This window comes from Selaginella moellendorffii, unplaced genomic scaffold, assembly GCF_000143415.4.
Source record: "Selaginella moellendorffii unplaced genomic scaffold, v1.0 SELMOscaffold_10, whole genome shotgun sequence".
Classification (NCBI taxonomy): domain Eukaryota; kingdom Viridiplantae; phylum Streptophyta; class Lycopodiopsida; order Selaginellales; family Selaginellaceae; genus Selaginella; species Selaginella moellendorffii.
In genome coordinates this window covers 1,096,580-1,124,070 of record NW_003314271.1, presented here as the reverse complement: position 1 = coordinate 1,124,070, position 27,491 = coordinate 1,096,580, and the positions used below count along the sequence as shown (strand labels likewise).

General features: G+C 49.5%; 10 protein-coding genes across 13 annotated transcripts; 2 read left to right on the top strand and 8 right to left on the bottom strand.

Moving 5' to 3' along the window:
- Positions 1-13: 13 nt before the first annotated feature.
- Positions 14-3,190, bottom strand: LOC9631292 (probable serine/threonine-protein kinase At1g54610). The gene is made up of 8 exons (XM_002968102.2): positions 2,398-3,190; positions 2,042-2,326; positions 1,666-1,983; positions 1,388-1,615; positions 1,222-1,322; positions 1,055-1,166; positions 459-983; positions 14-403 (listed from the first exon to the last, which is right to left on the bottom strand). The coding sequence occupies exons 1-8, from the start codon at positions 2,770-2,772 to the stop codon at positions 245-247; spliced, it is 2,103 nt and encodes a 700-aa protein (XP_002968148.1). The 5' UTR covers positions 2,773-3,190; the 3' UTR covers positions 14-244.
- A 519-nt stretch (positions 3,191-3,709) lies between these two features.
- Positions 3,710-4,184, bottom strand: LOC9650117. The gene has a single exon (XM_002968101.2). It carries the CDS (start codon positions 4,126-4,128, stop codon positions 3,805-3,807), a length of 324 nt encoding a protein of 107 aa, XP_002968147.1. The 5' UTR covers positions 4,129-4,184; the 3' UTR covers positions 3,710-3,804.
- Positions 4,185-4,192: 8 nt separating this feature from the next.
- LOC9631291 (replication protein A 70 kDa DNA-binding subunit A) lies at positions 4,193-7,684 on the top strand. 2 transcript variants are annotated; one of them, XM_024673428.1, is made up of 4 exons: positions 4,193-4,274; positions 4,334-4,628; positions 4,688-7,301; positions 7,380-7,684. In XM_024673428.1, the coding sequence occupies exons 2-3, from the start codon at positions 4,357-4,359 to the stop codon at positions 7,224-7,226; spliced, it is 2,811 nt and encodes a 936-aa protein (XP_024529196.1). In that variant the 5' UTR covers positions 4,193-4,274; positions 4,334-4,356; the 3' UTR covers positions 7,227-7,301; positions 7,380-7,684. The 2 variants fall into 2 exon arrangements, with proteins under 2 accessions (XP_024529196.1, XP_024529197.1); XM_024673429.1 differs by lacking the exon at positions 4,193-4,274 and having other exon boundaries at positions 4,553-4,628; positions 4,732-7,301.
- A 2,247-nt stretch (positions 7,685-9,931) lies between these two features.
- Positions 9,932-11,344, top strand: LOC9631290 (pentatricopeptide repeat-containing protein At4g02750). Its single transcript, XM_002968412.2, has one exon. It carries the CDS (start codon positions 9,932-9,934, stop codon positions 11,342-11,344), a length of 1,413 nt encoding a protein of 470 aa, XP_002968458.2.
- Positions 11,345-11,366: 22 nt separating this feature from the next.
- Positions 11,367-11,931, bottom strand: LOC112345807. The gene is made up of 3 exons (XM_024673276.1): positions 11,693-11,931; positions 11,451-11,643; positions 11,367-11,387 (listed from the first exon to the last, which is right to left on the bottom strand). The coding sequence occupies exons 1-2, from the start codon at positions 11,897-11,899 to the stop codon at positions 11,455-11,457; spliced, it is 396 nt and encodes a 131-aa protein (XP_024529044.1). The 5' UTR covers positions 11,900-11,931; the 3' UTR covers positions 11,367-11,387; positions 11,451-11,454.
- Positions 11,932-11,947: 16 nt separating this feature from the next.
- LOC9631289 (UDP-glucuronate 4-epimerase 3) lies at positions 11,948-14,449 on the bottom strand. Its single transcript, XM_002968099.2, has 13 exons — positions 14,298-14,449; positions 13,890-14,159; positions 13,727-13,829; positions 13,494-13,663; positions 13,351-13,444; positions 13,213-13,299; positions 13,086-13,151; positions 12,979-13,038; positions 12,853-12,917; positions 12,730-12,808; positions 12,423-12,664; positions 12,294-12,368; positions 11,948-12,239 (listed from the first exon to the last, which is right to left on the bottom strand). The coding sequence occupies exons 2-13, from the start codon at positions 14,057-14,059 to the stop codon at positions 12,122-12,124; spliced, it is 1,329 nt and encodes a 442-aa protein (XP_002968145.2). The 5' UTR covers positions 14,060-14,159; positions 14,298-14,449; the 3' UTR covers positions 11,948-12,121.
- A 660-nt stretch (positions 14,450-15,109) lies between these two features.
- LOC112345829 (pentatricopeptide repeat-containing protein At4g02750-like) lies at positions 15,110-18,253 on the bottom strand. The gene has a single exon (XM_024673345.1). It carries the CDS (start codon positions 18,217-18,219, stop codon positions 15,214-15,216), a length of 3,006 nt encoding a protein of 1,001 aa, XP_024529113.1. The 5' UTR covers positions 18,220-18,253; the 3' UTR covers positions 15,110-15,213.
- Positions 18,253-20,162, bottom strand: LOC9631288 (shikimate kinase). 2 transcript variants are annotated; one of them, XM_024673464.1, is made up of 11 exons: positions 20,094-20,162; positions 19,590-19,791; positions 19,480-19,520; positions 19,333-19,387; positions 19,209-19,281; positions 19,072-19,156; positions 18,928-19,010; positions 18,711-18,855; positions 18,556-18,634; positions 18,436-18,497; positions 18,253-18,372 (listed from the first exon to the last, which is right to left on the bottom strand). In XM_024673464.1, the coding sequence occupies exons 2-11, from the start codon at positions 19,783-19,785 to the stop codon at positions 18,334-18,336; spliced, it is 858 nt and encodes a 285-aa protein (XP_024529232.1). In that variant the 5' UTR covers positions 19,786-19,791; positions 20,094-20,162; the 3' UTR covers positions 18,253-18,333. The 2 variants fall into 2 exon arrangements, with proteins under 2 accessions (XP_024529232.1, XP_024529231.1); XM_024673463.1 differs by having other exon boundaries at positions 19,590-20,162.
- Positions 20,163-22,184: 2,022 nt separating this feature from the next.
- LOC9631287 (magnesium-protoporphyrin IX monomethyl ester [oxidative] cyclase, chloroplastic) lies at positions 22,185-23,766 on the bottom strand. The gene is made up of 5 exons (XM_002968097.2): positions 23,242-23,766; positions 23,106-23,170; positions 22,719-23,046; positions 22,554-22,652; positions 22,185-22,498 (listed from the first exon to the last, which is right to left on the bottom strand). The coding sequence occupies exons 1-5, from the start codon at positions 23,698-23,700 to the stop codon at positions 22,235-22,237; spliced, it is 1,215 nt and encodes a 404-aa protein (XP_002968143.2). The 5' UTR covers positions 23,701-23,766; the 3' UTR covers positions 22,185-22,234.
- Positions 23,767-24,418: 652 nt separating this feature from the next.
- On the bottom strand, positions 24,419-27,448 carry LOC9650115 (ATP-dependent protease ATPase subunit HslU). Of its 2 annotated transcripts, none has more exons than XM_024673165.1 (14): positions 27,350-27,448; positions 27,118-27,185; positions 26,929-27,039; positions 26,601-26,746; positions 26,447-26,548; positions 26,312-26,398; positions 26,094-26,261; positions 25,910-26,041; positions 25,722-25,852; positions 25,517-25,667; positions 25,327-25,458; positions 25,221-25,265; positions 25,087-25,164; positions 24,419-25,027 (listed from the first exon to the last, which is right to left on the bottom strand). In XM_024673165.1, exons 1-14 carry the CDS (start codon positions 27,424-27,426, stop codon positions 24,965-24,967), a joined length of 1,491 nt encoding a protein of 496 aa, XP_024528933.1. In that variant the 5' UTR covers positions 27,427-27,448; the 3' UTR covers positions 24,419-24,964. The 2 variants fall into 2 exon arrangements, with proteins under 2 accessions (XP_024528933.1, XP_024528934.1); XM_024673166.1 differs by having other exon boundaries at positions 26,094-26,258.
- Between the last annotated feature and the right edge of the window lie 43 nt (positions 27,449-27,491).

The window sequence follows — 27,491 nt, the reverse complement described above, 5'->3', positions numbered from 1 at the left end:
TTGACATCCCCAAGAGAAAAATGGTTCTCTCTTATGTAAAAACTGATGAGTTTGAACAGATTAAGAAAAAGAATGGCCCCCTCTTTTTTCTCTTTGTTCACTTCTCTCTTTAGTGTGTTCTGGTCCTGGATCGATCTCATTTTAGTACGATCAAACCAAGCGAGAGAATGAAAATCCGAGACCCAACCTGCGTGAGTAGTCCTGGCGTAGGAGTATACTGAGTTATCTTGTGGTATAGTGGTCGTCACTTATCCGCTGCCTTCGCGTTTTGCTCCGCCTGTACCGCTCGTCTCGCTGCTTGCTGGAGCCGCCTCTCGTGGTCCTCTAAAAACTCGTCTATGGCGTTTCCGGAGTAGCCTGGGCGGAGCAAGGGACCCGAGTGGTACATCCGGTTCTCGTGTGCCTGGAACGAAGTTTTCAGCAAGCAAAGGAGAAGAAACTAAGAAGAGATCGTTTACCAGAGCAGGAAGACCGTCTGTTCTTTGAGCTTCCAAACTAGTTTGCTCCTTGAGATACGACGACTCCTTTTGCAAATCTTCCACAGGCTTGGATGCCTCGGCCGGTTTCTCTACGTTCTCAGCCTTACCATTCGAAAGACTCGGCTTTGCGGGGCCGCTGTTGCCTTCTTTTTCTTTCTCCCTGTGCCTGCTTTCTCGCCTTTCCCTTCGTTCACCATGCCGTGCAGCGACCAAGCTCGAGTAGCTCGACAAGTCGGCTGGCTGGGCGGGAGCATTAAAGTCAGTGACCGTCTTCGATGTCCGCGTCATCATTCTGGGAGGGGCCATTCTCACGTCATCCTCCTTTTGTTTCCTCGTCATTGGGCCGGACCGCGAGGAAGCAGGAGGGAGACGACCGACCGGCGATGCACCTTTTACATCTGATTGTCTTGGTGGATCTATCGGAAAACCAATTGCTGGGTCCTCATTTGCTGGAAGGAACTTTTCACTTTTACTCTTTGCAGAGTGAGAATGAATACGGCGTTTCTGTCGTACAAATACGGATGGTATATCAGAGCTTGAGATCTAAGAGTTCGAGATCTAAAAAGAAAGTGTACCTGCAATGAGCTTGGTAACTCTGCATTTGCATCTGGCGCCGGAACCGCCTTGCTACTCCGCTCCCTGGAACCTCGTCTGGCATCCGAGCCGGCATGCCTGCCAGCCCTTTGCCTGCAGATTTCATTTCTAAGAAACAGCCACAGTGACAAGACAAACAAACATGTACCTGCGAGCCTCTTCATCGCGATATTTGGCATCCAGCTCTTTACTTGGAGGATACTGTGGTAAGCTTGAAGGTTCACATGCATACGGCTTCTTCGTGAAGAACTGCCATGCAAAACAAAAACACTTTAGCTCCCTAAAAGTATTTAATATGCCACTGTAAGACGTACGTCACTCTCCAAGGCTGCCGCTGCAGTTTGTCGATCCGCAGGCTCGATAGCAAGAAGGGTGTCTAGAAGCGCCAATGCAGAAGCGGGAAAATCTTTGAACGTTTCCGCAATGCAACGCTTGTAAGGCTGCTGCGGCTTAAAAATAATGGCGTGTGGCAACTTCCACTTCTTCCAATACTCTTCCGCAGGAGAGCCACACAATTTGAATATTTTATGCAGCTGTTCGACCTGTGAATGCATTCAAGTTAGCAATCGAAATTTAAAACGTTTTCTTTTACCTCTGTACGACCAGGCATTATCGGCTTGCCCGCAAGCAGTTCGGCAAGAATGCAGCCGGTGCTCCAAAGGTCAACAGCAGCCCCATACTCCGTTGCCCCAAGCAACAATTCTGGAGGCCTGTACCAAAGAGTCACAACCCGACTTGTCAATGCTTGCCTCTGGTCGGGATGAAAAAAAGTGGCGAGGCCAAAGTCAGCGATTTTTAGAATCCCAGAGTTGTCCAGGAGAAGGTTTGATCCTTTTATATCCCTGTGCAATACTCCCCGAGTATGGCAGTGATCCAGACCACGAATCAGCTGCTGCATGTAGCATTTCACCTGTCGGCTTTCGCATTCAGTAATCAGAAATCAAGGAAGCATTCACGTCTCGTCTCACCTGCGGCTCTGTAAACGTGATGCCTGGACACGCAGCAAGCCCGGCAAGGTCGTGCTCCATGTACTCGAACACGAGATAGAGGCTGAAGGACATCCTGGACGTGACGAGACCCTCAAGCTTGATCACGTTGGGGTGGTTCAATCGTCTGAGAACTTGGATCTCTCTGGCCATAAACTTGACGCTTTCTGGCTCGAGATTATCAAAACGGACCTTTTTGAGCGCCACAATTTGTCCGTTATCTAAGTCGCGTGCCTTGTAGACATTACTGTACGTGCCTTGGCCAATCTGAAGAAAAAGGAAGCAAGCACCACTGTTAGAGCCAAGGAACAAGAGCAAGGAACAATAGTAGGCCGTACTTTGTCTAGTTTCTCAAACGAATCTGCTCGTCGGGGAATCCAACCTCGGATGGCCTCGCTCGCCACCGCCGAGAGCCACCCAGGCCATCCAGCAGCGACTTGCTCGCCCTCTATGTGCTTGACGGGATTGCTGAGCCGGGGGTTGGGCTCCGGCATTCTCCTCCTCTCCACCACATCCCCATGTAGTCCCACAGTCCCATTTTGCTGCTGCTGCTTCCTACCTCTCGGCCTCTCCTTGCTCTCCTTCTCCACAATCCCATTCGCCACCGCAGCCTCGGTCCTCGCCGATCCATTCACCCGCTTGCTGGCCCTGGTCACAACCTTGGGGCTCTCCGACTCCTCTTGAGGATTCTCCTTGGTGCACGCACACCCCATTTCTCGCTCCTCCCGGCCTCGACACTAGAGCTCACCGCCACTCCTACATTCCTTCCCCAGCTGCCGCGAGCGTTGCCGCATTCTCGCGCACAGTCCTCGATGACCTAAATCCAGACCCTGGGCAGATTCTCGATGCCGCGGCCGCGCAGCCGGATTCCACACCGCGCCTCACGCACCTGGAGCAGCGCCGCCTCGATCCCGTGCCTCGATCGCGCTCATCGCCGCCTCCTCCAAGCCCTCGCCCTCGCCCAGCGCCTACATTCTCTCTTCCCCATTACAAAGGACTCTAGGGCCGCTATAGCCTACACACACTACACAGCACACCTCCCTGTATTGCTACTCCCACTTTCTTAATGGGCAATGGGGCGAGGCTAACAAACTGGACTCGCCACAGTTAGCCACTCGTTAGGCTGCAGCGCGGCTGAGGCCATTACACGACGCTAACTGGGCCACTTGTGGGGAAGGAAGGCCAAATGTTATGTTATCTCCCTCGTCCAATGGTAAAATTCTCTTGTTTACGCTGTTATCCCCGCCGGCCAGAGCCCAGGGGGATGTGAGACAAAACGCACTAATGACTAACCATCCACATACATGTATGCCTCAACCAGGGATTTCAAGGTTCTACGGTATTATTATGGCTCAACCGGTGCTCTAAGGAGAGACATCCCCACTTGTGGCATAGAATGCTATGCATGTATGTGATCCATTATCATCATGGGACGTGGTGGATTATAGGATGTCACCTTCCATATAGTTGTTATATGCCTCTATGTAGCATGTCCCCCAAAACAAACTCCGGGGATATTCCAGTTCCTTCGATGAATCTGATGGCGACAAGTGGCACCACATCGTCCACTTTTTTGACTGGACCGGATATTCCCCACATCCCAGGCGTACGGAAGGCATTAAATAGTGATGTTAACGTGTACACGTTGCGGGAAAATAAAAAGGATGGTAATTGGCCCTTAATCAAATCCACACAAGATTCGAACCAAGTGCCTTAACAAAGGCAAAAAGACGAGCTAGGGTTTATCAAAAGATAACCCGGAACTTGGGCGCTCCATCGCCAGAGGGAAGGATCTTCCAGCGGCAGGGCTCCAGGGCATCGGACACCGGGCAGTAGCCAGCCAGCGTCACTTTCTCTCTTCCTGCGCTCCCAAATTCGAAGACGCTCGTCTCCGCCGCCAGCAATCCTGCAGCAACGCCATCGCTACTACTACTCACTGCCGACGAAGCCGCTGCGTCGACATCCGCGGAGACGGGAGGATCGGCTGGATTTGGGTCCGACGCTGGCGCTGGCGGCGCTGGAGTTGGAGTCGGCGCAGCATTCTTCTTGCGCCCCCAAAGCAGCCCCATTCTTTTGCCGCCCAATATAGGGTTCTTGCGATTGAGCTTCTTTATTTTTTGGCGCGCTAATCTAGGGTTTGGATATTTTGGCACCGCTTGTTTGCCTCACGCGTGGCGATCGCGAAGGCGGCTCGATCGCCAGGCTGTTTGATCGGGTAGGCTCTGCCGCGATCGCGGCTTGGGTGATGATCTTGTTATTGTTTCCGTCGTCTAGGGTTTTGGCGATTCTTTCCTCTCATGGCGCAGCCGTCTCTCACCCCCAATGCGATTGTGGCGCTCCTGGGAGGGGACTTGGAGCTCCGGCCCATCGTCCAGGTACTGGACGTGAAGCAGATTGGGTCGAATCAGAACGTCCAAGAGCGCTATCGCTTGGTGCTGTCGGATGGGACCGCTGTGCAGCAGGCCATGCTCGCCACGCAGCTCAACGAGGTCGTCAAGAATGGAACCTTGATGAAGAGCAGCATCGTGAAGCTTCAAGAGTACATTTGCAACACCGTGAAAGATAGAAAGTAAGCTACTCTTTTTCTATCCTTGTCTTCTTGTGCGAGCTTCTTTTCCTTGTTTGCAGGATAGTGATTGTCCTCAACTTGGATGTTCTTGTTACAAATGCAGAGATGAGCGATCAACCTCCTGGAGCGGTAGTTGATCCTCCTGGCCCTAGTGGGAACCAAACAGCGTCCGCTGTCAGCTCCTACGGTGGAAGACCAGCAGAGGTGAGCTCCTTCGGCGGAAGGCCAACGGAAGTGAGCTCTTTCGGGGGAAGACAGGCAGAGGCTACCTCTTTCGGTGGAAGGCCTACAGAGACAAACTCTCTAGGTGGAAGAGCAGCAGAGGGGAGCTCTATCGGTGGAAGAACACCAGAGCCGGGTTCTTTTGGAGGACAAGCAACTCCCGCTGTGAGTCCTTATGGAAGGCCAGCAGAGGCTAGAAGAGAAACAATTGCGTACGGTGGAAGACCGGCAGAGTCTATGGGGTCTTATGCTCCGAATCCTCCATATGGACCGCCGCCAACTTACACGAATAGAGGGCCTATTGCAAGGAACGAGGGGCCGCCTGGACTTGTTCCTATAGCAGCTTTGAACCCGTATCACGGCCGCTGGACGATCAAAGCGAGGATCACTTCTAAGAGCGACCTCCGTCGCTTCAACAACGCCCGAGGTGATGGCAGGGTGTTTAGCTTCGATCTTCTGGATGCCGAGGGTGGTGAGATCAGAGTTACTTGCTTCAACAACGTTGCGGACGAGTTTTACGAGCGTGCTCAGGTCGGTCGGTTATATATGGTCTCCAAAGGATCCCTCCGAGCGGCACAGAAGCAGTTCAATCACTTGAAGAACGACTGGGAGATTATGTTCGAGAAGGATTCAGTGCTCGACCCGTGTCCTGAGGACTCGTCAGTTCCGCAGCAAGTGTTTGACTTCAAGCAGGTCAGTGAGATCGAGAATCTGCCGAACAATGCCATGGTTGACGCCATTGGAGTGGTGGTCGGGGTCAACCAAACAACGACTATAATGAGAAAAAACGGTACAGAGACACAACGGAGGACGCTGCAGCTTAGAGACAGGTCTGGCAAGAGCGTCGAGATCACAATGTGGGGCAACTTTTGTACTCAAGAAGGACAGCACCTCCAGGAGCTATGTGATTCAGGCCAAAGTCCCATACTGGCAATCAAAGCAGGTCGAGTAAGCGATTTCAGCGGAAAGAGCCTGGGGACTATTTCCTCGACGCGGTTCCAAATCAATCCCGATCATCCAGAAGCACGTTCCCTGCAGTTGTGGTTTGAACGCGAGGGTAGGCACGCACAGGCGCAGTCTATTTCCAGGGAAGGAGCGGGCGGTGGTGGTCGGACGGAGAACCGGAAGACAGTGTCGCAGATTAAAGACGAGGGACTTGGCAGATCGGAGAAGCCAGACTTCGTCACTATAAGAGCGACCATCCACTTTATAAAGACGGACAGCTTCTGCTACACAGCATGCCCGCTGCAAATTGGAGACAGGCAGTGCAGCAAAAAGGTGACGAACAATGGAGACGGAACTTGGCGGTGTGAGCGGTGTGACCGAACCGTCCCCGAGTGCGACTACAGATATATGCTCTCCATTCAAGTGATGGATCACACGGGCGCTACCTGGCTCACTGGCTTCCAGGAGGCCGCGGAAGAACTCTTGGGCGTGAAAGCCAAGGACCTCTTTATGTGGAAACAGGAGGACAACGGCCGGTTCCTTGACCACATTGCCAGCATCCAGTTCACCCAGCACCATTTCAAGGTCAGGATCAAGGAAGAAAGTTTCAACGACGAGCAGCGGGTCAAAGTAAATATCCAGCGAGCCGAGAAGTTGGATTTCGTCGCGGAGAGCAAGTACATGATTGACGCGATCGGGAAGCTCAGGAGAGGCGAGCCTATCCACAACACGGCGAGCTTCTCGGCGCAAACGATGAGCGGTACGTCTGGAGCGGACGCTGGGTACCACGCTACCACTGGAGGCGGAGGATATGGCGGGAGTGCAAGTGGATACGCTGGAGGAGGTGGCTACGGCGGAAATGCTGGCGGTGGTGGAAGTAGCGGAGGAGGATACAGTGGCTACGTCGGCAACTCTGGCGGTGGTAGAAGTGGCTTTGGTGCCAACTCTGGTGGTGGCTATGGTGGCGGCGGCGGATTCAGTGCCAACACTGGCGGTGGTACTACCAGTGGTGGCTATGGTGGCGGATTCAGTGGCAACAGCGGCGGTGGTAACACAGGAGGTGGCGGATTCAGTGGAAACGCCGGTGGTTTCGGGGGAAACAACTCAGGTGGCTATACCGGCGGATACGGTGGGGGATATGGTAGCGGCGGTGGTGGTGGTGGTGGATATGGTAGCGGTGGTGGTGGTGGATATGGTAGCGGTGGTGGTGGCGGTGGTGGATATGGTAGCGGTGGTGGGGGTGGATATGGCAGCGGCGGTGGTGGATATGGTGGTGGCGGTCGTGGCAATACAGGATCTTACGGCGGTGGTGGAGGCGGTGCCTCGGGAAATAGTTGTTTCAAGTGTGGCCAAGGCGGTCACTGGGCCAGAGATTGTCCAAACCAAGCCTCGGGCTCTGGACGAGGGAATTATGGAGCCGCGGCCTACTAGCAGGAAACCAATTTTTCTATCAACGCGGACTTAGAAACAAATGGAATGCATCGTCTCGTCTGTGTCTAAAGAGAGGTACTCGCACGCACACTTTGTCTCGAATCTTTGTTCCTTTGTTTTGATGCGTTTTCTCTCGTTTGCTTGTTTTGGCAGGATGACTTTGAGAAGAGATAAATCTTTGCTCCGTATGAACGCATTGGTTTCCAATCCATCCACGGCAAGCAAGCACACAGCTATTGGCTTTCTTTGTTCTTCCCATTTTTTTGTCTCGAAAGAACTGACTGGTTGGCTTAATAGCTTGTGCGCGCTCTATAACGGCGAGTTTGTCCCGGCGTATATAAACTACGCTGCTGGATTTTCTCGATTTGGTGTGCCGCCTTCCACATGATAGCATGTTCATCCAAGTTTGTCGCAGCGCTGGTCGCTCCAGTTTTTATGGCATGAAATCTTTGAATCAATGCATCGCTTCCCGGTCAAACAAAACCACAGGGAGATTTCCCAAAAGGTTGGTGCAAAGAAAAGATTAGACTATCATTTGTTCCGTGGCGGCGTGGAATGGAACTGTTCTTGATTCGTAGCTATCTTTGTTTTAAAGATCAAGAGGAAAACACGAAGAAAACATCGTAAACGACCAATCGATGGAAACGTATGCTCGGACTACCACCTCGGACACCGACTATCACCTCGGACACTCCACTTCGGACACCTCGGACAAGGAATACCGGGCGCGCGCGCGCTAATAGAGAAAACTCACTCCCTACTTCTCGGGAATGCTGTCCAGTGCCGGGCTCCACACGATGGATCTCCGCTGGACGCTCGACTCGCAGGATCTCCGCTTGGAGGAGGAGGATCTTCTCTGGGGGATTGGAGCGCTGCGCCGGATGGAGCTCCTCCTGCTACTGCTGCCCTGCTGCTTGCTCTCGCTCAAGATCTTGTCCAGGTAGTGCTTGGAGATGATGAACTTGGTGGTGCCCTCGGCCTTGTTGCTCGTGGGGAGTAGCGGCTCGTGCCCCTCGCGCTCCTCCTGGTCGTGTTCTTGGCCTTCCGGATCTGGCAAGGGGAGGAGGAGATAGATCTTGCCTGGCTGGAGCGTCGCCTTGGCCGGGATCATCTTGCTCTTGCGGCGCACGAGGATGGTGCTGGCGAGGCAGAGGAAATGGTGGGGGTGCTGGAGCATGACATCGCCGGCTTTGATCTTGGCGCCGCGGGATTCCAGCTTCATCACGTCGCCCTTGGCCTGGAGGATGATGATCCACCGGCTCGTGCCGCCGCCACCGCCGCTCTCGTCGTCGCTGGAGTAGTCTATCGACGATATCCTGCAAGCATTCCCCATCGAGATTCTTGGGTTCCAGCCAAGATGGAGAGAGAATCGAGAAAGGAGCTCGAAATCTCCTCGAAATCTCTGGAGTCTTGCCAAGATCGAGAAGTATCTTGCTGTTCTTGGAATTCCTGGCCAAGAACCTAGCCTGTTCTTGGGATTTCCTGCAACGATTGACAAATTGCCTGTGAGAAACTGGCGCAACGCACAAGAACCGAGCGCGATTGAGAGCTACCGCCAGCTACCCCTGACAATCTCTCGCAGCGCTGATGGATCGATCGCGTGAGCGAGCAGAGATGGAATGGAAATCGATGGAACAAGAATGGATGGATCGCGGCTAGAATGGAATTTGATGGATTAAACTAGTCGGATTCGTCGAGATCCTTTGAGGCGAGGGCGAGTGGATCACATGCGAGGAGCGCCTCTCAAGGGCAAGCATTTAATGCGCGATGTGTGATTTTTTTTTTCCTTTCTTTCCCGGTAGCGATGGTTTCGCGTGGCCGATTTATATCCGCCACAACGCTCGCACGGACGCCGCACGGAAGCATATTCTCTACCTGGTGACCACGTGGCGCGCATGTGGACGTGTGAAATCGTGAGCCGCCGATTTCCTCGCTAGAGGTGACGGTTTTGACTAATTCGTAAAATCCGGGAAGACGAAGCTGCGCGTCCGTGCGTCCGTGCCCGTATGATTTGCTCCACTGCTTCCATAACAACGTTTTCTAAAGCGAACTACTAACTCAGACTTTCTCAAGAAATATATTGAGATGAAATTACGCCCTGCCACATTGAAAGTTGGCCATGCAACAAAAGAGCCCACTTGGAATTGATGGCACTTGTCCTGTTTGACACGTAGACTTTACCTCACCCATCTATTCATCGCCACGAGAGCACAAACCAAATAACACACGTAAAAACGACATGGAAGTTCAACGTCTTGGGCGCCACCTTTTTTCTTTTTTTCTCCAATCTTGTTGATAATATCTCCCGCATGGCGTAAGCATGAGGCAGCTTTGGATACAAATGAATGTCGCAAAGTGCCTTGAAGCTGGAAATTCAAGAACGCTATTGTGAAAGGAGACTCTTATCCTTCGCCGCTTGCAAGGGGCGTGGATTCCCCAAACTTCCAAACTAATTACGTTATCACAAAGAAAAACCTCGCTTTGTCACGCCAAAACCTTTGGGTGATTTGTTACGACTTTTCGCGCTCCTGCCTCCAGTTGGGCACTGCAAGACCCACAAAAAACATTACTCTCACGAATAAATCTCCACTAGATACTTGATTATTTTTTCACTAGGTAGTTCTTCTCTTTTGAATTCTTATCTTGAAGAATCACAATTGTAGATGACAAGAATGACAAGAAATCATCAGAGGATAGCACATTGAATGTGCTCGAGTGAGCAAGCGAGGATTTTCCTCGCGGATCATCTCCGAAATTGCGTTGCAATAGCAGAGATTTCCAAAATTCACAAGCAAATCACCAGTAGCTCACTCACGCAGGACAGGTTTTTGGCTAATTTACTTGTGGAGGCGTACGGCAGGTGCGGGAGCCTGGAGTTGGCAAGCCAAGTCTTTGATCAAATCAGCCAACCCAACGTATTCTCTTGGGGTATCCTTCTCTCGGCATATGCCAGGAATGGGCATCTAGAGAGAGCTTACTCGCTTCTCAAGCTCGCACCAGAGCATAGCATTGTCTTGTGGAACATCATACTCACTTCGTTTCTCGAAAGAGCTGGGATTTGCAAAGGAGCAAAAATCTTCCAAGAGGAGATGCCAGTCCTTGACATGGTTTCCTGGAACACATTTCTTGCAGCTCATGCCGAATCTGGGCATATCAGACTCGCCGAAGAGATCTTCGTTTGCATGCCAGAGCACGATGTCGTCTCGTGGAACACAGTGATCGCGATGTACGGACGCCTTGGAAATCTCCAAAAGTGTGGCGAAAGTTTTGAGAAGATGCCGGAGACCAACTTGATCTCTTGGAACGCTCTTCTCCACTGCTATGCCCAGGTTGAGCATCTTGCCAGTTCTAAGCAAATCTTTGACAGCTTCCCGGAGTATAACGTCGCGTCGTGGACGACAATGCTGCAAGCCTATGCCTTGAGCGGGCATCTTGAGGAAGCCAAGAGCTTGTTCGATCAAATGCCCGAGCTGACGCTCCAGTCATGGACGTCGATGCTTCACGCCTATGCCCGGAATGGGTTCCTCGAGGAAGCGCTGGAAACGTTTCGAGCCATGCCGGAGCGGGATGTCGTCGCCTGGACGGGCCTTCTGCATGCGTTCGTCACTTCCGGAAGCTTGAGCTTGACGAAACTCTTCTTCGACCGAATGCCCGAGCGGAGCACGGTCTCTTGGAGCTGCTTGATCGAATCTAGCGTCCTGGCCGGGGACTGGAGGCAGGGACTCGAGAGCTTCCAGGAGCTGAATTGCAGTGGGCTTGACAGCAACGATGTGTGTTTCCTGGCGGCTCTTATCGCTTGCGGCTATGGCGGTCTCGTCCACCGGGGCTGGCAGCTCTTTGCGTCGCTGAGTGGTGACTTTGGATTGAGTGCTCGGCCGGAGCACTACTCCGCGATGGTGGGCTTGCTTGCGAGAGCTGGAGAGCTGGACCGGGCGGAGGAGCTGAGTGTCACCATGCCGTTCGAGGCTCACGGACCCGTGTGGAGGGCACTCCTGGGAGCTAGCTCCGTGCACCAAGTTGGACGCTATGGTGGCGCCGCTGGGAAGCAAATGCTGGAGCTTGACCCGGGTAACGCAGAAGCGTTCGTGCTTCTTTCCAGAGTGTGCACGAGCTCTTGAAAAAAATATACGATTTTTTTTTTGGTGACTTTCTTTTACAAATCTACAAAACAAAAAACATCGATTGCTCAGTCTGAGAAGAACAAACGAACTTTGCAAAACAGACCTTATCATGGCTTCTTTCTAGAGCTCGCATTCCACAAAGCAGCCACGCTCACCACAACAGGAGTGAATATCATTGCCAGAGCCTGGAGAATGCTGGGTCTTGCAACATCTGGAACGATCAAGCTTCCATACTTGATGAGAATAGCACCACCTACACATCCAGCGATCAATTTCGCAATGTACCTCACGTCCTCCTGAGACACAAGCCATGAGAACACATACGAAGCCTGAATGACGGAATACCGGCGGTAGTAGAGCCCGAGATTGATTGTTTTTTGGAGCTTCTTCCTGTGGAGATGGCGAAGAAGGGGCACAAGAGACCACTACATCTCTCTGCTTGTGAATAGCAGCAGCCCAATCTCGTCCTCGAAAACGGCAAGGCCCTGCACCCCTTGAGCGTGAATGAAGAAATGGAACGAACCTATGGAGCACTGGCACAGCCATCGCCATAGCTTCACATAAAGCCAATCTTTACGCCGATAATATCCTACACTGGAAGAAAAGCAAACTTGAATGAATAGAAAGAATTGTTACATTACACTCTGAGGAAACCTTCCGCCAGAAAAAAAAAGTATAGAGGTGGTGCTAGGATACATATAAGCACCTGGAAGTTTCAATATCTATACACTATTAGTACTATGGTATAACTCACAGTATGGTTTAGAAACTGCCTCAGTAAGGCTTGTATCCGCTCATACTGGCCTCGTGCGCGCTTCCCGACTTGTAATAATTTTGGTACCATTTCACAAAGTGCTTGAGACCAAGCTCCAGATTGGTCGTGGGTGTGTAGCTGAGATAAAAAATAAACGCGAGTGTAAGTCAAACAGAGGGAAAGCATTCTCACCCCAGCTCCAGGCGTGCTTTGGTCACGTTAGCATGTGTATACATCACGTCTCCAGTGTTTGGCATCGGTTGAATGCTGCAATCAAAGAGTTAGAGAAGGAATAAAAGTCTTCAACAGCAAGGCGCTTACTGTCTGATTGCCTTTTTGTTGAGGTGTTTCTCCAAAATGCTCACGAGTGTGCCGACTTTCACAGGATGCGTATTCCCCAGGTTGAAAACTCTGTGCTGTGCGGCGGTGTTTTTCCTGCCTCCGCTCCCGGTGCTTGGAGTCGCCGTGTCCAGAGAGGCCACACAGCCTTTCACAACGTCGTCGATGAAAGTGAAGTCGCGAGCCAACTCCTCCCCATGTGGACCTTGAAATATTCTAATCGCCTACACACGTTATAACATAAGCGGTTTAGATCGCGTGATTCACAGTGACGGACAACGGCACCTACATGTCCCTCCACGATGTTCCTCGTGAACGAGAAATACGCCATATCGGGACGGCCCCATGGGCCATAGACCGTGAAGAACCTGTCGAAAAAATTATATATGAAGTCAATGAACGTGAGCTTCACCTCAACGCAGTGATAGATAAGCCATATATGTGATTGTACGTGTGTGCAAGCGCCTCGTCCGCCTTCTGCGAGACAGAACGTCTGGACATTAGCAAAAGAAGAAAAGACGACTGAAAAACCTGTTACCTTCGTCGCTGCGTAGAGGCTTGCAGGTCGGTCGGTGGTATCCCCTTCTGAAAATGGAACCTGCACCGGACTTTGTCAGGAAATGGCTTGAGATGCGACAGTCGTACTTTGTCATTGAGACCATACACACTACTCGAAGAAGCAAAAACTATTGCTGGTTGCGGATTACTATTCTGCAAGAAAAGTCAAGACAGATAATTAGAACAAAACCTCGTTGCTTTTTAAGCTCTCCACCTTGGATTGTTCTAACAATGTGACAAAACCGTTGACATTGCTGTGCACATACGCCAAAGGATTGTGGGCAGCATACCGAACCCCGGCCTGCACTCCACCGAATTGAGTTCACTGCAAAGAAGTTCGAGCCGAACGTACCTGAGCAGCCAGATGCAAGACATGTGTAAACTTCACAAGAGCGAACAATCTCTCCAGCAATGCCGAATCATTTATATCCCCATCTACGACAAAACTGTCCGGCAAAATCAGCGAGCAATAGCCACGATGAGCATGTTACTTACACTCCGTCTTTGAGCAAATTCTTCGCGCGGGCCCGTTTCAGCGCCACTGGATAGTAGCTGTTAAAGTTATCCAGCCCTACAACTCCATCTCCACGCTCTCGCAAAGCCAGCGAGACATGTGAGCCCACAAATCCTGCTGCCCCCGTGACTAGCACAACCATCTCACCTCTCTGTGTGTCACACTCATTGTTAGTACACGAAGAAGCATCCCAAGCTAAGAAACTGGACAACACCTTTTTCATTGCGGACTTCTGGACCTTGTCCGCCCAAGCGGGATTTGTGTAATCCGTCCGCTTGTTATGAGAAGGAAACGATCCAGTCCAGAAGTAAGCAGCCCTGCATTGAAAAGAAAAGAAAAAGAGTGTAGAGAAGATTTTCCCGAAGAAGAGAACTTACGTCACAAGAAGGAAAACGAACAGGCAGAAGGCCTTGAGAAGGCTCATATGCCGCAATGTAGACCGATTGAAGATATAGTAAGTGTGAGCTCGGACTTTCTGGTTGTCATCGCCGTCTAGAAGCCTGATAAGCTCTGGTGGCAGCGCGCTAGAGCTCTTCGATACCGCCATCACTCTATCCTAGCGATCAATGCAAGCCTTTCCCCCTCGGCAGCTAGGCGCTCACAAGAATGAGATAATCCTCTTCTCGACCACGCAATGCAGCATCCTCCTGCAAGAATCCTCGTCAACACGGATCGAATGCCACAGACAAAAGCCGAGCTCCTGGATTGTCCGGCCAAGAATTCACCAGAGAATAGCCCCAAACTAGAATGCGACAAGCTACGCGGAGACACACGCACACACACACCTCGAATGCGGCGCCGATGGCCGACGCGACGATCCCTCTGTCGCGCGCGCGCGCTCCAAGAACCCTAACAATCGATCGATCGGGAATGGAACACACAAAATATTTGCTCCGACCTCCAGACCTATAAAACCAAGAGAGCGGTATAATTCGCTGGCAAAGAATGTTACTTCCTCCCTTCTTCCAACGGCTAAAGAGTCCCCACCCAGCCACATTCTGTCCCAGAATCCATCGTACCCGTCGATTCCGCCACGGAATTCCACACCGGGGATTCTGGGGCGGAATTCTTTCCCACCGCCACCACATTCCTCCACGGGAATGATGAAGGGGTAAACAAATAAACAAAGGAAGAAAAGCGTTTCATTCATGGCGATGGTGGTGGACGGAGCTGGCTTGCATTGAATGATACAGTCTCACACTGTAGCAGTAATTCCCGGCAAGGAGATTGGGAGACTTACACTCTTTGGATCGATGGATGGACCTTTTTCTCTCTATCTCTGGCGGAGAATTTACTCTTTGGATGAATCGATCGACCAATTTCGCCTGGCATGGAGTTTTACTCGCTCTTTGTCTCCTAGATCAAGGAATACATCTGGTGAGCGCTCAAAGTCACGAAAGGCTGACACTATGACTCTACTGCGATCCGCTTTTGTTTTCATCCACAGTACGCGCTCTCTTCATGGCATGTTTTTGCAGGACGTGCGGACGATCCTGCAAAGAAAAAAATCGTTTTTTTTTCCTGTTTTCTCGTGGTTTTTGATCATGCTGTTCTTGAGGGATTGTAAGCTAACAAGGACAAATATTCCGACACAAATTATCAGAAATCCTGTCTTTCATGAGCAGTAATCCACAGTTGCAAAGACCCGTTATCAAACAGTTCGAGATTCGAATGTAAAATTGCGCTTTTTTTCAGTAATTCCTACCAAAAATCTTGGCACGAGCATGTCCCGTTGTCAAACTCGTGGAACCGGTTTGCATCACGGACAATGATCCTCCTTCCCGTGATCTTGGAGATAAACTTGGTAGCGGTGTGACAATCCATGCACACTCGCAAGTTCTTGACAACTCGAACTGGCTCTTTGCAACGATCATCCAACGACATGAGCCCAAACGCAATGGCCAGCTTCTCGCTGTGGTGACTCAAAATTCCCTCTTTGTGTTCTTCGTCAACATCGTGAAGAACTTCCCGCGTGTCTGGAACATAACCAGCTTCTTTCATCGCGCAGTGAAGTTTCTCGAGCTCGCTGCGAATCTCCTCGATCCTGGGATGCTCGTTATCGCCCGCTATGAATCTGTGCACCCGGTTGTCCACCTCGATCAAACTTATCCCGGGAACCTTCTGCCACCCGGGATTTCTAAAGTTCTTCGTCTTCTTGTCCCTGATCTTCTTTCTCACGCTCGCTTCCTCGGCCTCCATGCCGGCAGCAGCGTAAATGTTGGCCAGCAGCACGAACGGCGTGATGCTATCTGGATCGAGCTCCGAGTATCTATCCACAGCTCTCTCGGCTCGCTTCACGTCTCGATAGATCTTGCAAGCTCCCAGCAGAGTCGCCCAGGCCACAACGTTTGGAAGGAAAGGCATTTCGTAGATAAGCTCCTCGGCCTCTTCTAAGAGCCCGGATCTTCCAAGAACGTCGACCATGCAGCAGTAGTGCTCGCCAGCCGGCTTAAGTTTGTAGTCGCCGCGCATGACGAGGAAATACTTCAGCCCCTCGCCGAGGAGCCCGACTCGGGTACATGCCGTGAGGACGCTCACGAAGCAAATCTCGTCCATTTGCTCGCCTCCAAGACACATCTGCTTGAAGAGCTCGATGGCGGCCTTGCCTTGGCCTGAGTGAGCGTAAGCCGAGATTATGGCGTTCCAGGTGAAGGAGCTCAGCACGGTCATGCGATCAAACATGGATTTTGCTTGCTCCAGGCAGCCGTTCTGGGTGTAGGCAGCGATCATCGCGTTGCAAGCGATCAAGTCCTGCCTGGGAATCCCATCAAAAAGACATTTTGCTTTACCGAGGCACAGGTTTTGGCCGTAAGCAGCAACCATGGTCGTGAGAGAGATGGTGTCGTGCTCCGGGAGGCGATGAAACACTTGCTCGGCCTCCTCGATACGACCACTTTGGCCGTAAGCCGCCACCATGCTCGACCAAGTTACCATGTCCTGCTCGGGCATGAGCTCAAAAACCTTCCTCGATTCGGCTACGAAGCCATTTTGCGCATATCCAGAGATCAATGCGTTCCAAGACACGATGTTGCGATCCACCATTTGCTCGAACAGCAGACGAGAATCAGCAACATGACCACCCTGCGAGTACGCACTGATCATCGCGTTCCAAGTCACAACATTTCGCTGTGGAACTCGATCGAAAACTCTCCTCGCAACACTCAAGTTGGAGCTTTGAGCATAGCCAGTGAGCATGGCCGTCCACGAGTAAATCCCCCGGTTTCTCATATCCTCAAACATTGCTTTAGCTTCGTCCAGGCAACCACACTGCGTGTAAGCCGTGATCATGTTTGTCCAAGAGATGGAATCCTTGTCGGGCATTTGATCGAAAGTGGCTTTTGCCTCGTCCAAGTGCTTGTTTTGAGCGTAGGCTTGAACCATGCTCGTCCACGAAACCACATTGTGCTCGCGCATCTTATCAAATGTCTCCTTGGCTTCTTTAAGATGACCTTCCTGAGAGTAAGCAGCCAGCATGGAATTACAAGCGAGGATTCCATGCTCGGGCATCTTGTCGAACATTCTCTTCGATTCCGGGATATGCCCATTTGAGGCATATGCCGTCACCATGGCTGTCCAGGTAATTCGATTCCTGTACGGCCTCTTCTCAAATATTTCCTTCATAGCATCAAAGTTACGTGCGTCTCCATACGCGTGAAGAATTGTGCTTAGCGTGAGAGGGTTATCGCAATCCATTGAATCAAAAAGCCTTTTTACTCTCTCCAGATGCCCCGATTGGGCATATACTGACAACTGCGTGTTCTTGGACACCACGTCTTGCTCGGGCATCTTCTCGAGAATATTTAGAGCATATTCTAAGCAGCCGTTCTGCGCATAGGCCGACATGACTGCATTCCAAGAAGTTTGATTCCTCTCGGGCATTCTGTCGAAAGTATATTTTGATTCCTCGAGATTCCCGTTCCTGGCAAAGAACTGGATCAGAGCCGTCCACGAAACGATGCTCCACGCGGGCATGAGATCAAACACGAGTTTTCCTTCCTTGTAATACTTGTTCTGTGAAAACCCAGACATGAGGCTGTTCCACGACACCACTTCCCTCCTCTCCATCACATCAAAAACCTCTTTTGATCGCCAGACTTCTCCTCCTTGGGCGTAAGCCGCGATCATCGCATTGCAAGAGATGAGATCCTTTTGCGGCATTCGATCCAGCAGCTCGCTCGCCTGGGCAAGATCCCCAATCTGGGCATACGCCTGGACGACCGAGTTCCACGAGCAAGCATCGCGCGCCGGGATCCTTTCAAAGATTGCTCGCGATTCCTGGATGTGGCCGCACTGTGCGAACCCCGAGATGGTCGAGTTCCAGAGAAAAACGTTGCGCTGGGGGGAGGAATCAAACGATCTCTTCGCCTCGCGCATATGCCCATTGTGGGCATATGCCACGATCAAGACGCCCCAGGAGAAGACGTTGGGTTCTTGGATGCGATCGAAGGCGGAGCGCGCGTCCTCCACGCTGCCGCATCGCCCATACATCTGGATGAGGAAATTGGCGAGGTATCGGTCCCGCGAGAGCTCCGGCCGGGTGTGGAGGATGTGGGCGTGGATGCTCTTGCCCCGCGCAAGGCTCCCCGCCATGCCGCAAGCTCGGATCTGCGAGACCAGGAGCTGGACATCGCGATCGCGGGCGCGGTCGCCGATCGCATCGCCGGAGACGAGAGTGCATAGCTTGCGAATGCGGAGGAGCCATGGCATTACATTCTCAAAGGGGTACAAGAATTTTCTTAATCTCACTTAATCTCAACCGCTGGATCTCTCACATCCAACGGCCATTATTGGATATGCCAAGAATAATTTGATGGGTGCTCTTCAATGGCGATTAATGAGCCTTTGCGTTTCTTCTAACACCTGAATAGAGATCAATGTTATAGAAATCTTTCAAGAACAAGGAATTTGTGGAGATTAACTTGCCTTGAGAGCAATCATCGATGGGGGCAGCTCGTTCAAGTCTCTACCTAGCTCACTCGCAATTTCTGGACCCAAACAATCGTTTTGTAAGAATGAAACAAAAAAAACAAGCTATGAACATACTCGCCACGCTAATCTTAAGATCAGCCCTCTCGTAGGCCTTGTTCCTCTCCGCGTACACCTTTGATAGACGAGCCAAAGCCTGAAAATAAAAAATAAAAAATTTAAAGTATTTTTTTGCAATGAAACAATGACAAGCAATCGAGCACGAGAAAAACCTGTTCGTGAGCGTTGCCTGGCGAATTGTCCGGCCCTGATGCTACTAAAAGTGGTCGCTTTTCCAATCCAGCGGCCACCACGCGTTGTGCTAGAGCTTCCACGGGAACGTCCAAATAAATGGTGATCCCTTGCTTCAAATACCTCCTGTAAAAATCATCCCATGGTCAAAAAAAAAACAGTAAAAAAAAAATAAACCTTAGATGTAACTCTTGTTACCAGTTCTCGTCTCTTACAACCGCGCCACCTCCCGTGGCCACCACAACGTTGGAGGTCTCGGACAATTGATTAAGCGCTTCACTCTATACCATAGAGAAGAAGAGGCTTCAATGTTTTGCCACTTGACATTCGAACTATACAAACCTCCGCTGCTCGGAATTTGTCCTCGCTGGAATCGCTGAAGATCTTTGCGACTGTAGCACCGATGGCCTTCTCGACAAGCTTGTCACTGTACGAAAAAAACAACGTGACACTTTTCCTTTATTTATTTTGTTTTCAACCTGTCTTGAAACTCATAGCTGAGCGCCTCTGAGATATCCTTGGCGACGGTACTTTTGCCGCAGCCCATCATCCCTGCAAGTGGAAAAAAGAGAAAAAGATAAAATGCCGAACTGGTCAACTCACCAACTAGAAACAGGCACGTCCCGCTTAGATCCCCGGCGACTTCTCTGCCTTTGATCTGCGAGAGAACACAGGAAAAACGTGGTCGTGGAGTTTCGTTAATCCTGATAAATCGAAAGCTTTGCGCCGACAATCGATCAAGATGCTTACAGCGAGAGCAGAATCGTTGTGAACCTTGCGAATCACTGGAGCTGCAACATCCAAATTGAACGAAAACCATTTAGAAACAAATCCAGACGGAGATGGCATTTCTCACGGACATTGGAACAAGGTGGTCTGGATCCGTGAGAAGAAGAAGTAGCCTCCTAAGGGGCGGTGGTGGCGGTAGTGAATGAAGATCCCAGCAATGTACTCTCGCATCCAAGCTTCTACCTCCTCTCTCCCGCCAAGATCCTCCGACAAAGTTTGAATCAGCGGAGCGCTCTTTAGATTTCGATCGAGATCTAAGAATCCCATATGCTTCTGTAACAGATGATGAAAGCCATCAAGCTGGAGCTGCTGCATGGTAGAATGTGGACTAGTAGAAGTTTGAAGAGCACTAGAACTAGATACTTGCACAAAGAGCTAAGCAAGGCAAGACAAGGCAAAAGCTTCGAAGGTGTGGGTTTTTTATGCGCCTAAGACTAACTGTACAAGGGTAATGCATGAAACATGCGGAGGGAAGAAATCTCCAAGAATCCTCCAATTTCATTAGATCTTGCTGTTCATACTTTACTGTCAATATGATGCAAGTGGTACAACATGCGCATCTACATAGTGATCACCTCATTGGGGCAACCCTTAATCGGCTAAGCTGCTGGGCAGCTCACATTCTTCTTGGTGTACCTCATCAATCCAAGAACCGAACCTTTAGGGAGTAGATATTTTTCTTTTTGTTTATAATTCTTTAGAGACCTTTAATCAACGGCCTGTATTATAACACGTGCCAGTTTCCAGGGCGATCCGGAAGCTGCTCGAACGAGACCAATGGTTTTGGCAACTGCAGACTTGGAAAGTGACCTTGCCACAGCGATATTGGAACTTACGGTATGTAAGCAAATCCTTCGCTTTTCTTGTCTCCCGCATTTTCAGGCGCATTTTCAGGCGCATTTTCAGGCGTAGCTTGTGGCTATGGTGAACTTCCCACCTTGCCTTGCCCATCCTATTCAAAAGGCAGAGGCTGTGGTGCATGCTACAAGGTATGTGAATTTGACATTTTTCTCTTCTCCGTTTGTGGCGAACCAATGCACCAAAAGATGCTGGTGCTGACCGCTAAGAAAAAATTCGTGATTTGGAGCAGGCTCGTAAAGAAAATCTGAGAACGAAAAACTATACTTTTCCGCTTACAGGTTCTATCACTCCTCATCACCGGAATCAGTCACATTGTTAGCTCTTCAGCAACCATCAAACTTGTCACACCGTATTTTCTTTTTCTTTTCTGTTTTCTTTTCTCACCCCAAAACATTTTTCTGCAGTGCACTGCCCACTGTTGCTGCCATTCTTTGGACACTTGCAGTGGAAGGAACACTACTGATAATATGATATTATGTTGAAACTCTTGGCAGTAAGTATTTGGGCTTTGCAGAGTTTCAATCTGGGATGGACCTTGCTAGTGTCTAAAATTTTGTTGTTGAGAAAAGGCTGTCTAATTTGTCATCCGGGGAAAAAAAACTTCGAAGATAGTGTAAGTTTCAAAGGATTTTCGCTTTTACCACCATTCATCTACACTAAATTCTTGTCTGATCCCGAGTGCCAGGATCCAAGATGTCCCTGAGCTGTGGCGGTGCTGGAGTCTTCAGATTGCAACAGTTTTCTCTAGTGCGTGGCGTGGAAGAGCAGAGCCGAGCATTTGAATGTGCAAGGCAATATCTAAACCCCAAAAATAACACACTACAGGGTGAAGAAAAGGCACGAGTTGAGCAACCAAATGGCCAAAGCGGGGTAGTCCGAGATGGAGCCTGACTTGATCATAGCTCTCACGCGCAAGCTACTCGCAGCATGTTTTTAAAAGCAGCAATGAACTAGAGGACGACTTTGCAGAACTAGGAAGCATGATCTTAAATATCTAACAAGCTCTAAGCACTTCAATTGCTCACACATGGAGAACTCGAAAAGCCCGCGATCATCTAAGAAAGCTTTCAGCTCCAAGGCCTTCTGCAACGACATCACGAATTCGGTAGGCCAAGTAAAGCTTTGTTAATGCTTGTGTACTTACTTGCTGCTGTTTAGTAAGGCCGAGAGATTTCATATCATTCTTGGTCATGGATGCTACTTCCTGCGAGAAAACCGTTGCCAAGGTACTTCTCGAGAGTCTGCATTTTTTCCTTTCTCTAGATAGAACCTCCCGACTCGTTTTCAAAGTCAAATCCGACGCCTTGCAATAGTGTCTCATACTCTTCAAAGTCGCATGGCTTTATCTCTGCCTAGCTCACCTTGAGAATTCTTGAAGGTATTTGCGAGAAGGATTCTAAGCCGCTGCATCGGGATCGTAACATGAATGTTTTTGGACCTACTTGCTTTCGATCCTTGACTTGACGTAGCCTTCATCTACTTAAAAGATGGAGTGCAAGTCAAAAAAAGCTCCATTTTTTTGTCTCATTAACTTTTTCCTTTTCCAGAAAGCTAGTGATCATTTTGACAGGAATTTCGGCAGAGTAGCACAAACTTGGTTACGTTGGCACAGCTCTTCTGGAGCTCCTGGCTACCGCAGAGGAAATCGCAAGAGGAGTCGTTCAACACGTCGCTCCCAAGCTCCCAAAAACTTCCCGCTAGTTTTGGGACGAAAGCGAGCACAATGCCTTGACAAGAACACTGAGCATGGAAACTTAACTTTCCTTTCGTGCTGATTAATGTAAAAAATATTTAAGTTTATACTATATAAAAATTACAGTTATCTAATTCCACAGTAAGAAGAAAAATAACCTTGTTAATAGACAACTTGCGGCTCAAAATCGACACAATCAAGCGACCCAGACTCGACTGGAGTCATCAGGTACAAGCTCAGTATTCCAGACACCATTCCGGCAATCAAAGGTAGCCTCTGCAGCGTCTTCAGAGGAGCTGGAGTGGTAGAGTCACCGAGAGCTATAAGTTTCTGGTTGAGCACCACTAGCTCATCCAGCTTCTCCTTGAACGCGGGGTTCTCCACATCCAACACGGCCGGAAAGATTCGTGCTGTTGTCTTGTTTGTCTGTCAGAGAAAACAAACGATCGTGAGTTCCTATTCTCATCTCACTTTAAAATACCTCGATGATGACATGCATGTCGAAATCTTTAGTGTCGAGGCCTATTCCTTCGTAAAAGGCAGTTCTTTGGCAGTCATTTAGGTACATTGTCACGTACACCTGGAAGAGCAAGAGCGGAAGCATGAGCATCTAAAAATTCCAAGAAGAGCCAAAGGTTTGCTTTACCGAGAGACAGAAGAAGCGAGCCCAGAGTTTGGCCTTCCAGTCGTTCAAGAACTGAGGCTGGGCTTTCAGCAACGCCGAGAAGAAGTCGCCGTGCCTGTTCTCGTCTTGGCACCAGTTCTCAAAGTATTTGAAAATCGGGTAAAGCTGGTAGTCCGGATTGGCCTTCAAGTGCCTGTAGATAGTAATGTACCTCCAGTAGCCGATCTTCTCCGAGAGATACGTCGCGTAGAAGATGAACTGTGGCTTGAAGAAGGTGTACTTCCGGGCTTTGGTCAGAAATCCAAGATCCAGAGCCAAGTTAAAGTCGGATAATCCTTTGTTCAGGAACCTATGAACATATAGGAAATGATCGATGCTTTTTTTCCAACTGAGAAACTGAGAACTTACCCTGCATGCCGTGCTTCATCCCGTGACATCAACGTAAAAATCTCCGCAACCACGGGATTTGTTTTCTGCAAGAAAGAGAAGAGAAGAAAGAAAAGAAGTGTAAGAAAGAGGTGAGAAGAGAAGAAAAAAAACGTACCTTGAGCCTTCTTCCCAGCTCCTTGTAGAGCAAAAACCCTGAGAACTCAGCCGTGCACGACCTTTCCAAGAACTCCACGAAGATCTTCCTCATTGGCCCCGTGATCTTGTCCGCGGCGGCCTTAAACTCGGGATTCCTCACGAAGTGCGTCTGGTTATAGTCGGCCTTGAATTCCGCCACCAGCGCCTCGAACTCCGCCATGTTGAGCTTCTTGTTGATCTCGGTGTTGAAGAGCTGCTCCATCTCGTCGAAATCCGTGGTGTAGAAGCGCGGCGTCAGCAGTGTATCCTTCATCGCCTCCTTAGCGCCCTTTCTTGGGGCCTCTTTCGTGGCGCTGGCCATGATCTTCCTGGAAAACACGATATTTCGGCCCCGATTCGCCTGGAATCCCCTGGAGCTGCCAAGAAATCCTCCCACCTTTACATTACCGACGCTCGCCGCCGACATTGCTGCCGCCATCGCGCCCGCGCCTCGTCGAGAAAATGTAGCTCTTGTTTCTCGAGGAACAAGAGTGATGAAATCCCGATCGGTATTTAGGGCTGCTGACATGTACCAATCACTGCTCGAGTATCTTGCTGACATGGACCAATTGCAAAAGGATGGCGTTTTCCGACGTGGCGCAGTGGAAGCCACAAGTTTAATTTTTAACTTCGATAAGCCGGTTTCCTTCACAACGATCATATTTTTTTTCTTTACTTACTTGTCAATGTGATAATCTCTCGCTGGAGCATTGAAACTAATATTTTCCACCACCTTCTCACCTAGATCAAGCAAATCAATGCTATCCAAAGGCGTATTTACCTGTCTAGAGAATTGTCAGAAGAAAGTTAGTTAGGTCAAGGCCTACTCATTGGCATGGCTCATCAGTCTATTGTCTGGCTTAGATTGTGGACTCCAGCCAACAGCCAACAATGCTACTTTGTGACTATTAGCACTATTGCTCTTTCAGCTATTGCTCTTTCTTCCACATAGCACTGAGCAGATGATCTCGGCAATATTAAGTTTTGTCTTGGTCTTAATATTGGGACAATTCATCCCTAACAGCACTGTGAGTGAGCAATGAATTGTCCCGATATTAAGACCAAGACAGAACTTAATATCGCCGAGATCAATCTACTCTTTGATCATTTGTAGGAAAGCAAGACAATTTGTGACCAGGATCAAATCATCAATATACAAAGAAATAAGGACCATCATCTTTTCAATACTGGTATACATTTTGATCAGCAGCGTTTCTGGAAAATCCAATAGAGGTGAGAAATTTGTCCATTTTGTTGAACCAAGCCTTAGGAGATTGTTTGAGCCTTCAGGGGACAAACCATTCCAGGCTGCTTCTGGTAACCCTCTGGTTGCTGGACAAAACTTTCTTCAGTGAGATCTCCGTGCAAATATCCAAATCCAAATCCAAATCGAAGAAAGTCTTCCAGACGATGGTTTCAGGATCAACTCCTCCTTTTCTTTTCTTTTCTCTTCTTTTTGTTTTGTGTAAAGGTTTTTGCGTTGATCAACCGGGATTCTACATTTTTGCGCCTCAGCATGGTTTCAATACCGCCGCCACCAAGGTGATTCGTCATGTCCCCTTTGGGATGCTGAGATGCCAAGTGGCTTTCCGCTGAAGATGGGTTTCAACCAAAACATAAGTGAGGGATGGCGCGATCCTTGAGCTTCTTGTGCCCGGGCCCTGTTGAGGCTGTGGCCAGTTACCTGGGCGAGTTTAATCTCTTTAGAGAACAAACTTTGATAAGTCGGTTTTCTTCAAGAGCTCTCCCACAGCATCTCTTACTTTCTGCGAAAGAAAGAAAGAAATAGAAACCATGAATTCGTCAAGCGATCGATGAAACTTACTTGCTTGTCAATGTGATAAGCTTGCCCAGCTCTTTCTGGAGCATTGAAACTGATATCTTCTACTACCTTCTCAATTACCTGGATCAAACAAAACCAGTGGGAACATTTCGCTATTGAGGAAGAAAATGCGTTACCGTGTGAAGTCTCCGAGCACCAATGTTGTCCAAAGAAGTATTCACCTGTAACGTGTTTTATTTTTCAGTAATGAGTAAGCTAAGAAATCCCCACAAGAACACTTGCCTCAGCCGCAACATTGGCTAGTTCCTTTATGGCGTCGTCGGAGAAAACAAGCTCCACACTTTCGGTAGCCATGAGAAGCTGTTGCTGCTTGATCATATTTATTTCAGGCTCGGTTAGAATACGGTACAAATCCTGGAAAGAATGGCTGTTAGCATGGTAGGGATGCTGCAACACTTCCAGCGCGACTTACCGTGCGAGTGAGACCTTTCAGTTCAACACGGATAGGCAGACGTCCTTGTAGCTCAGCAAGCATGTCACTTGGCTTACAAGAGTGAAAGGCGCCACTGCAAATGAAAAGAATGTGATCGGTGTTCACATTCCCGTGTCTCGTGTTTACAACGCTGAAAGGAGGACCAGCTTAGCACGGAAGGAAAACCAACGTGGTGATAATTTACCTGCCTTCGATAATAGGAAGCAAGTCCCGCTGTACACCTTCCGCACTTGCATCCGCTCCAAATCTGGCTTCGCTAGTTGTAACGATTTTGTCGATCTCGTCTATAAATACAATGCCGTCAGACTCCGTTGCCTGCAAGTGGAAGCCATTAACATCCAGGGAAACGAGATCAAAAACACTAGCGTGTACACGTATTGCATCTTTGATGATCTGATCGGACTGAAGGTGTTTTTCGACTTCCATTTCCGAGAGCATTTGTCTGGCCTCGGCGACAGTTACTTCACGGCGTTCAACTTTCGGGGATTTCAAAGCTTTCTCTATCTAGAGGAAATCGAGACGTCAATACCACTTCCTTCATGCAGAGGCGTAGTACCTTGAAAATAAGATCGTTTATAGGAAGACCACCTCCTGTGACTTCAATAGGGACGCGCACTCTTCCTCCCTCGGGAACGTCCAGCACTAGCTTGCGGTTATCAATTTCCCCTTTCTTATAAGCCTTGCGTAGTGTCTCCAGTGAACTCGTATCCACATTGTCCTCCTGCTAAAACATGTTCAGCCACAGACAGACCAAAAAGCCGCAAAAACAAAAACCTCAATAGCGAGGGTCAAACCGATCAACGCGTCCAGGATCCTGTTCTCAACAGCTTCCTCCACCTCTTTTGAAATTCTTGTTCGCACCTGAAAGAAGAGAGTTGAAAAAACTCGCTTTGTTGAGTTTTAAAACACCTTTTCTCGTTGCAGTAATATAGCATTCTCAACAAGGTCGCGAATGATCTGGTCCACATCTCGGCCATGAAATCCAACTTCTGTAAATTTCGTAGCTTCCACCTGTTAGAAAATATGAGTTAAAAACAAACGAAGAATAAAAACACTTCCTCACTTTTATAAACGGAGCATCCGCCATTTTAGCCAACCGTCTCGCAATTTCCGTTTTTCCGCAACCAGTTGGTCCGATCATAAGTATATTTTTGGGAAGAATCTCCTCTCGATATTGAGAAGGAATGCGGTGTCGCCGCCATCGATTTCCTGCGTGCAGACGGCTCAAGAACTTCAGTACAACAGAATCTAGAAACTTACACGCAAAAAGCAACCAAGTTTCTAAAAGAAGGCATGAAAGAAGAAGTGAAAAAAAAAAAGAAAGAGAAAATTCTAGTGCACCACCTATGGAGTCAGATAACAGGCAGCAGCAAAGGCTGACGAGCGCGTACGCAATGCCACTGCAACCGCACGCTTGGCTCCGGTTTGGCCGACGATGTGACGATCCAACAAAGCTACGACTTTCGCGGGAGTGAGTGCCTCAGCCGACAAGAGATCGTCTGCTGCACGAACAAAAAAGAAACAAGAAAAAAATATTTACAAAATTCAAACGCAAGAAGAGTAGAAAATTTCCAGCTTACATGGTGGTCTAGCTGAAGGCTGCGGCGATAAATCATCGATTGTTTCAGATGGCTGCGCTGTCGCAGAGCTGAAAGGAACGAGAAAGGAATAAATCAGTAGCAAAAATGAGGCATTTCAAGCTCCAGCCAGCCTCGAGAGCATTGCTCCATAGGCAAAAAATCTCGAAAATTCAAGCATTCTAGCGCAAAAACACGAGAAATTCGAGCCCGAGAAGGATGTGGAGGGACTTACGCGTAGAAGCGGCGAAATCTCGAGGACAAAAGGAGAGCGCGCCCGCCCGGCGCCCTAGCTCGAGCGCACCAGCTCATTTTTTTCTTTTGCCTCGTTAGCCCTAAGACGTGGACGGAATATACCCCGCCTTGCCCTTCCCAAG

Bases quoted from the DNA above. Each gene is read 5' to 3' on its own strand.
- LOC9631288 (XM_024673463.1), bottom strand. From the start codon at position 19,833: ATGCAGCAGCTCCAGCTTGATGGCTTTCATCATCTGTTACAGAAGCAT. The intron at 19,282-19,332 runs GTGAGTTGACCA...TTCCACTTGCAG, and splicing joins GACGTGCCTGTTTCTAGTTG to GGATGATGGGCTGCGGCAAA. The intron at 19,157-19,208 runs GTTGAAAACAAA...TTTTTCGTACAG, and splicing joins AGCTATGAGTTTCAAGACAG to TGACAAGCTTGTCGAGAAGG.
- LOC9650115 (XM_024673165.1), bottom strand. From the start codon at position 27,426: ATGAGCTGGTGCGCTCGAGCTAGGGCGCCGGGCGGGCGCGCTCTCCTT. The intron at 26,549-26,600 runs GTGAGGAAGTGT...ATTTTCTAACAG, and splicing joins CGGATGCTCCGTTTATAAAA to GTGGAAGCTACGAAATTTAC. The intron at 26,399-26,446 runs GTGTTTTAAAAC...CTCTTCTTTCAG, and splicing joins TATTACTGCAACGAGAAAAG to GTGCGAACAAGAATTTCAAA.
- LOC9631291 (XM_024673428.1), top strand. From the start codon at position 4,357: ATGGCGCAGCCGTCTCTCACCCCCAATGCGATTGTGGCGCTCCTGGGA. The intron at 4,629-4,687 runs GTAAGCTACTCT...CCTTGTTTGCAG, and splicing joins AACACCGTGAAAGATAGAAA to GATAGTGATTGTCCTCAACT.
- LOC9631292 (XM_002968102.2), bottom strand. From the start codon at position 2,772: ATGGGGTGTGCGTGCACCAAGGAGAATCCTCAAGAGGAGTCGGAGAGC. The intron at 2,327-2,397 runs GTACGGCCTACT...CTTTTTCTTCAG, and splicing joins CGTTTGAGAAACTAGACAAA to ATTGGCCAAGGCACGTACAG. The intron at 1,984-2,041 runs GTGAGACGAGAC...GAAAGCCGACAG, and splicing joins TCACGTTTACAGAGCCGCAG to GTGAAATGCTACATGCAGCA.
- LOC112345807 (XM_024673276.1), bottom strand. From the start codon at position 11,899: ATGGCGATGGCTGTGCCAGTGCTCCATAGGTTCGTTCCATTTCTTCAT. The intron at 11,644-11,692 runs GTATTCCGTCAT...CTTGTGTCTCAG, and splicing joins CTCGGGCTCTACTACCGCCG to GAGGACGTGAGGTACATTGC.
- LOC9631287 (XM_002968097.2), bottom strand. From the start codon at position 23,700: ATGGCGGCAGCAATGTCGGCGGCGAGCGTCGGTAATGTAAAGGTGGGA. The intron at 23,171-23,241 runs GTACGTTTTTTT...TCTTTCTTGCAG, and splicing joins AGCTGGGAAGAAGGCTCAAG to AAAACAAATCCCGTGGTTGC. The intron at 22,499-22,553 runs GTATTTTAAAGT...TTTCTCTGACAG, and splicing joins ACATGCATGTCATCATCGAG to ACAAACAAGACAACAGCACG.
- LOC112345829 (XM_024673345.1), bottom strand. From the start codon at position 18,219: ATGCCATGGCTCCTCCGCATTCGCAAGCTATGCACTCTCGTCTCCGGC.
- LOC9650117 (XM_002968101.2), bottom strand. From the start codon at position 4,128: ATGGGGCTGCTTTGGGGGCGCAAGAAGAATGCTGCGCCGACTCCAACT.
- LOC9631290 (XM_002968412.2), top strand. From the start codon at position 9,932: ATGTGCTCGAGTGAGCAAGCGAGGATTTTCCTCGCGGATCATCTCCGA.
- LOC9631289 (XM_002968099.2), bottom strand. From the start codon at position 14,059: ATGGCGGTATCGAAGAGCTCTAGCGCGCTGCCACCAGAGCTTATCAGG. The intron at 13,152-13,212 runs GTGGAGAGCTTA...CTTTTCTTGCAG, and splicing joins CATTGTTAGAACAATCCAAG to AATAGTAATCCGCAACCAGC. The intron at 12,665-12,729 runs GTAGGTGCCGTT...TAACGTGTGTAG, and splicing joins GGAACATCGTGGAGGGACAT to GCGATTAGAATATTTCAAGG.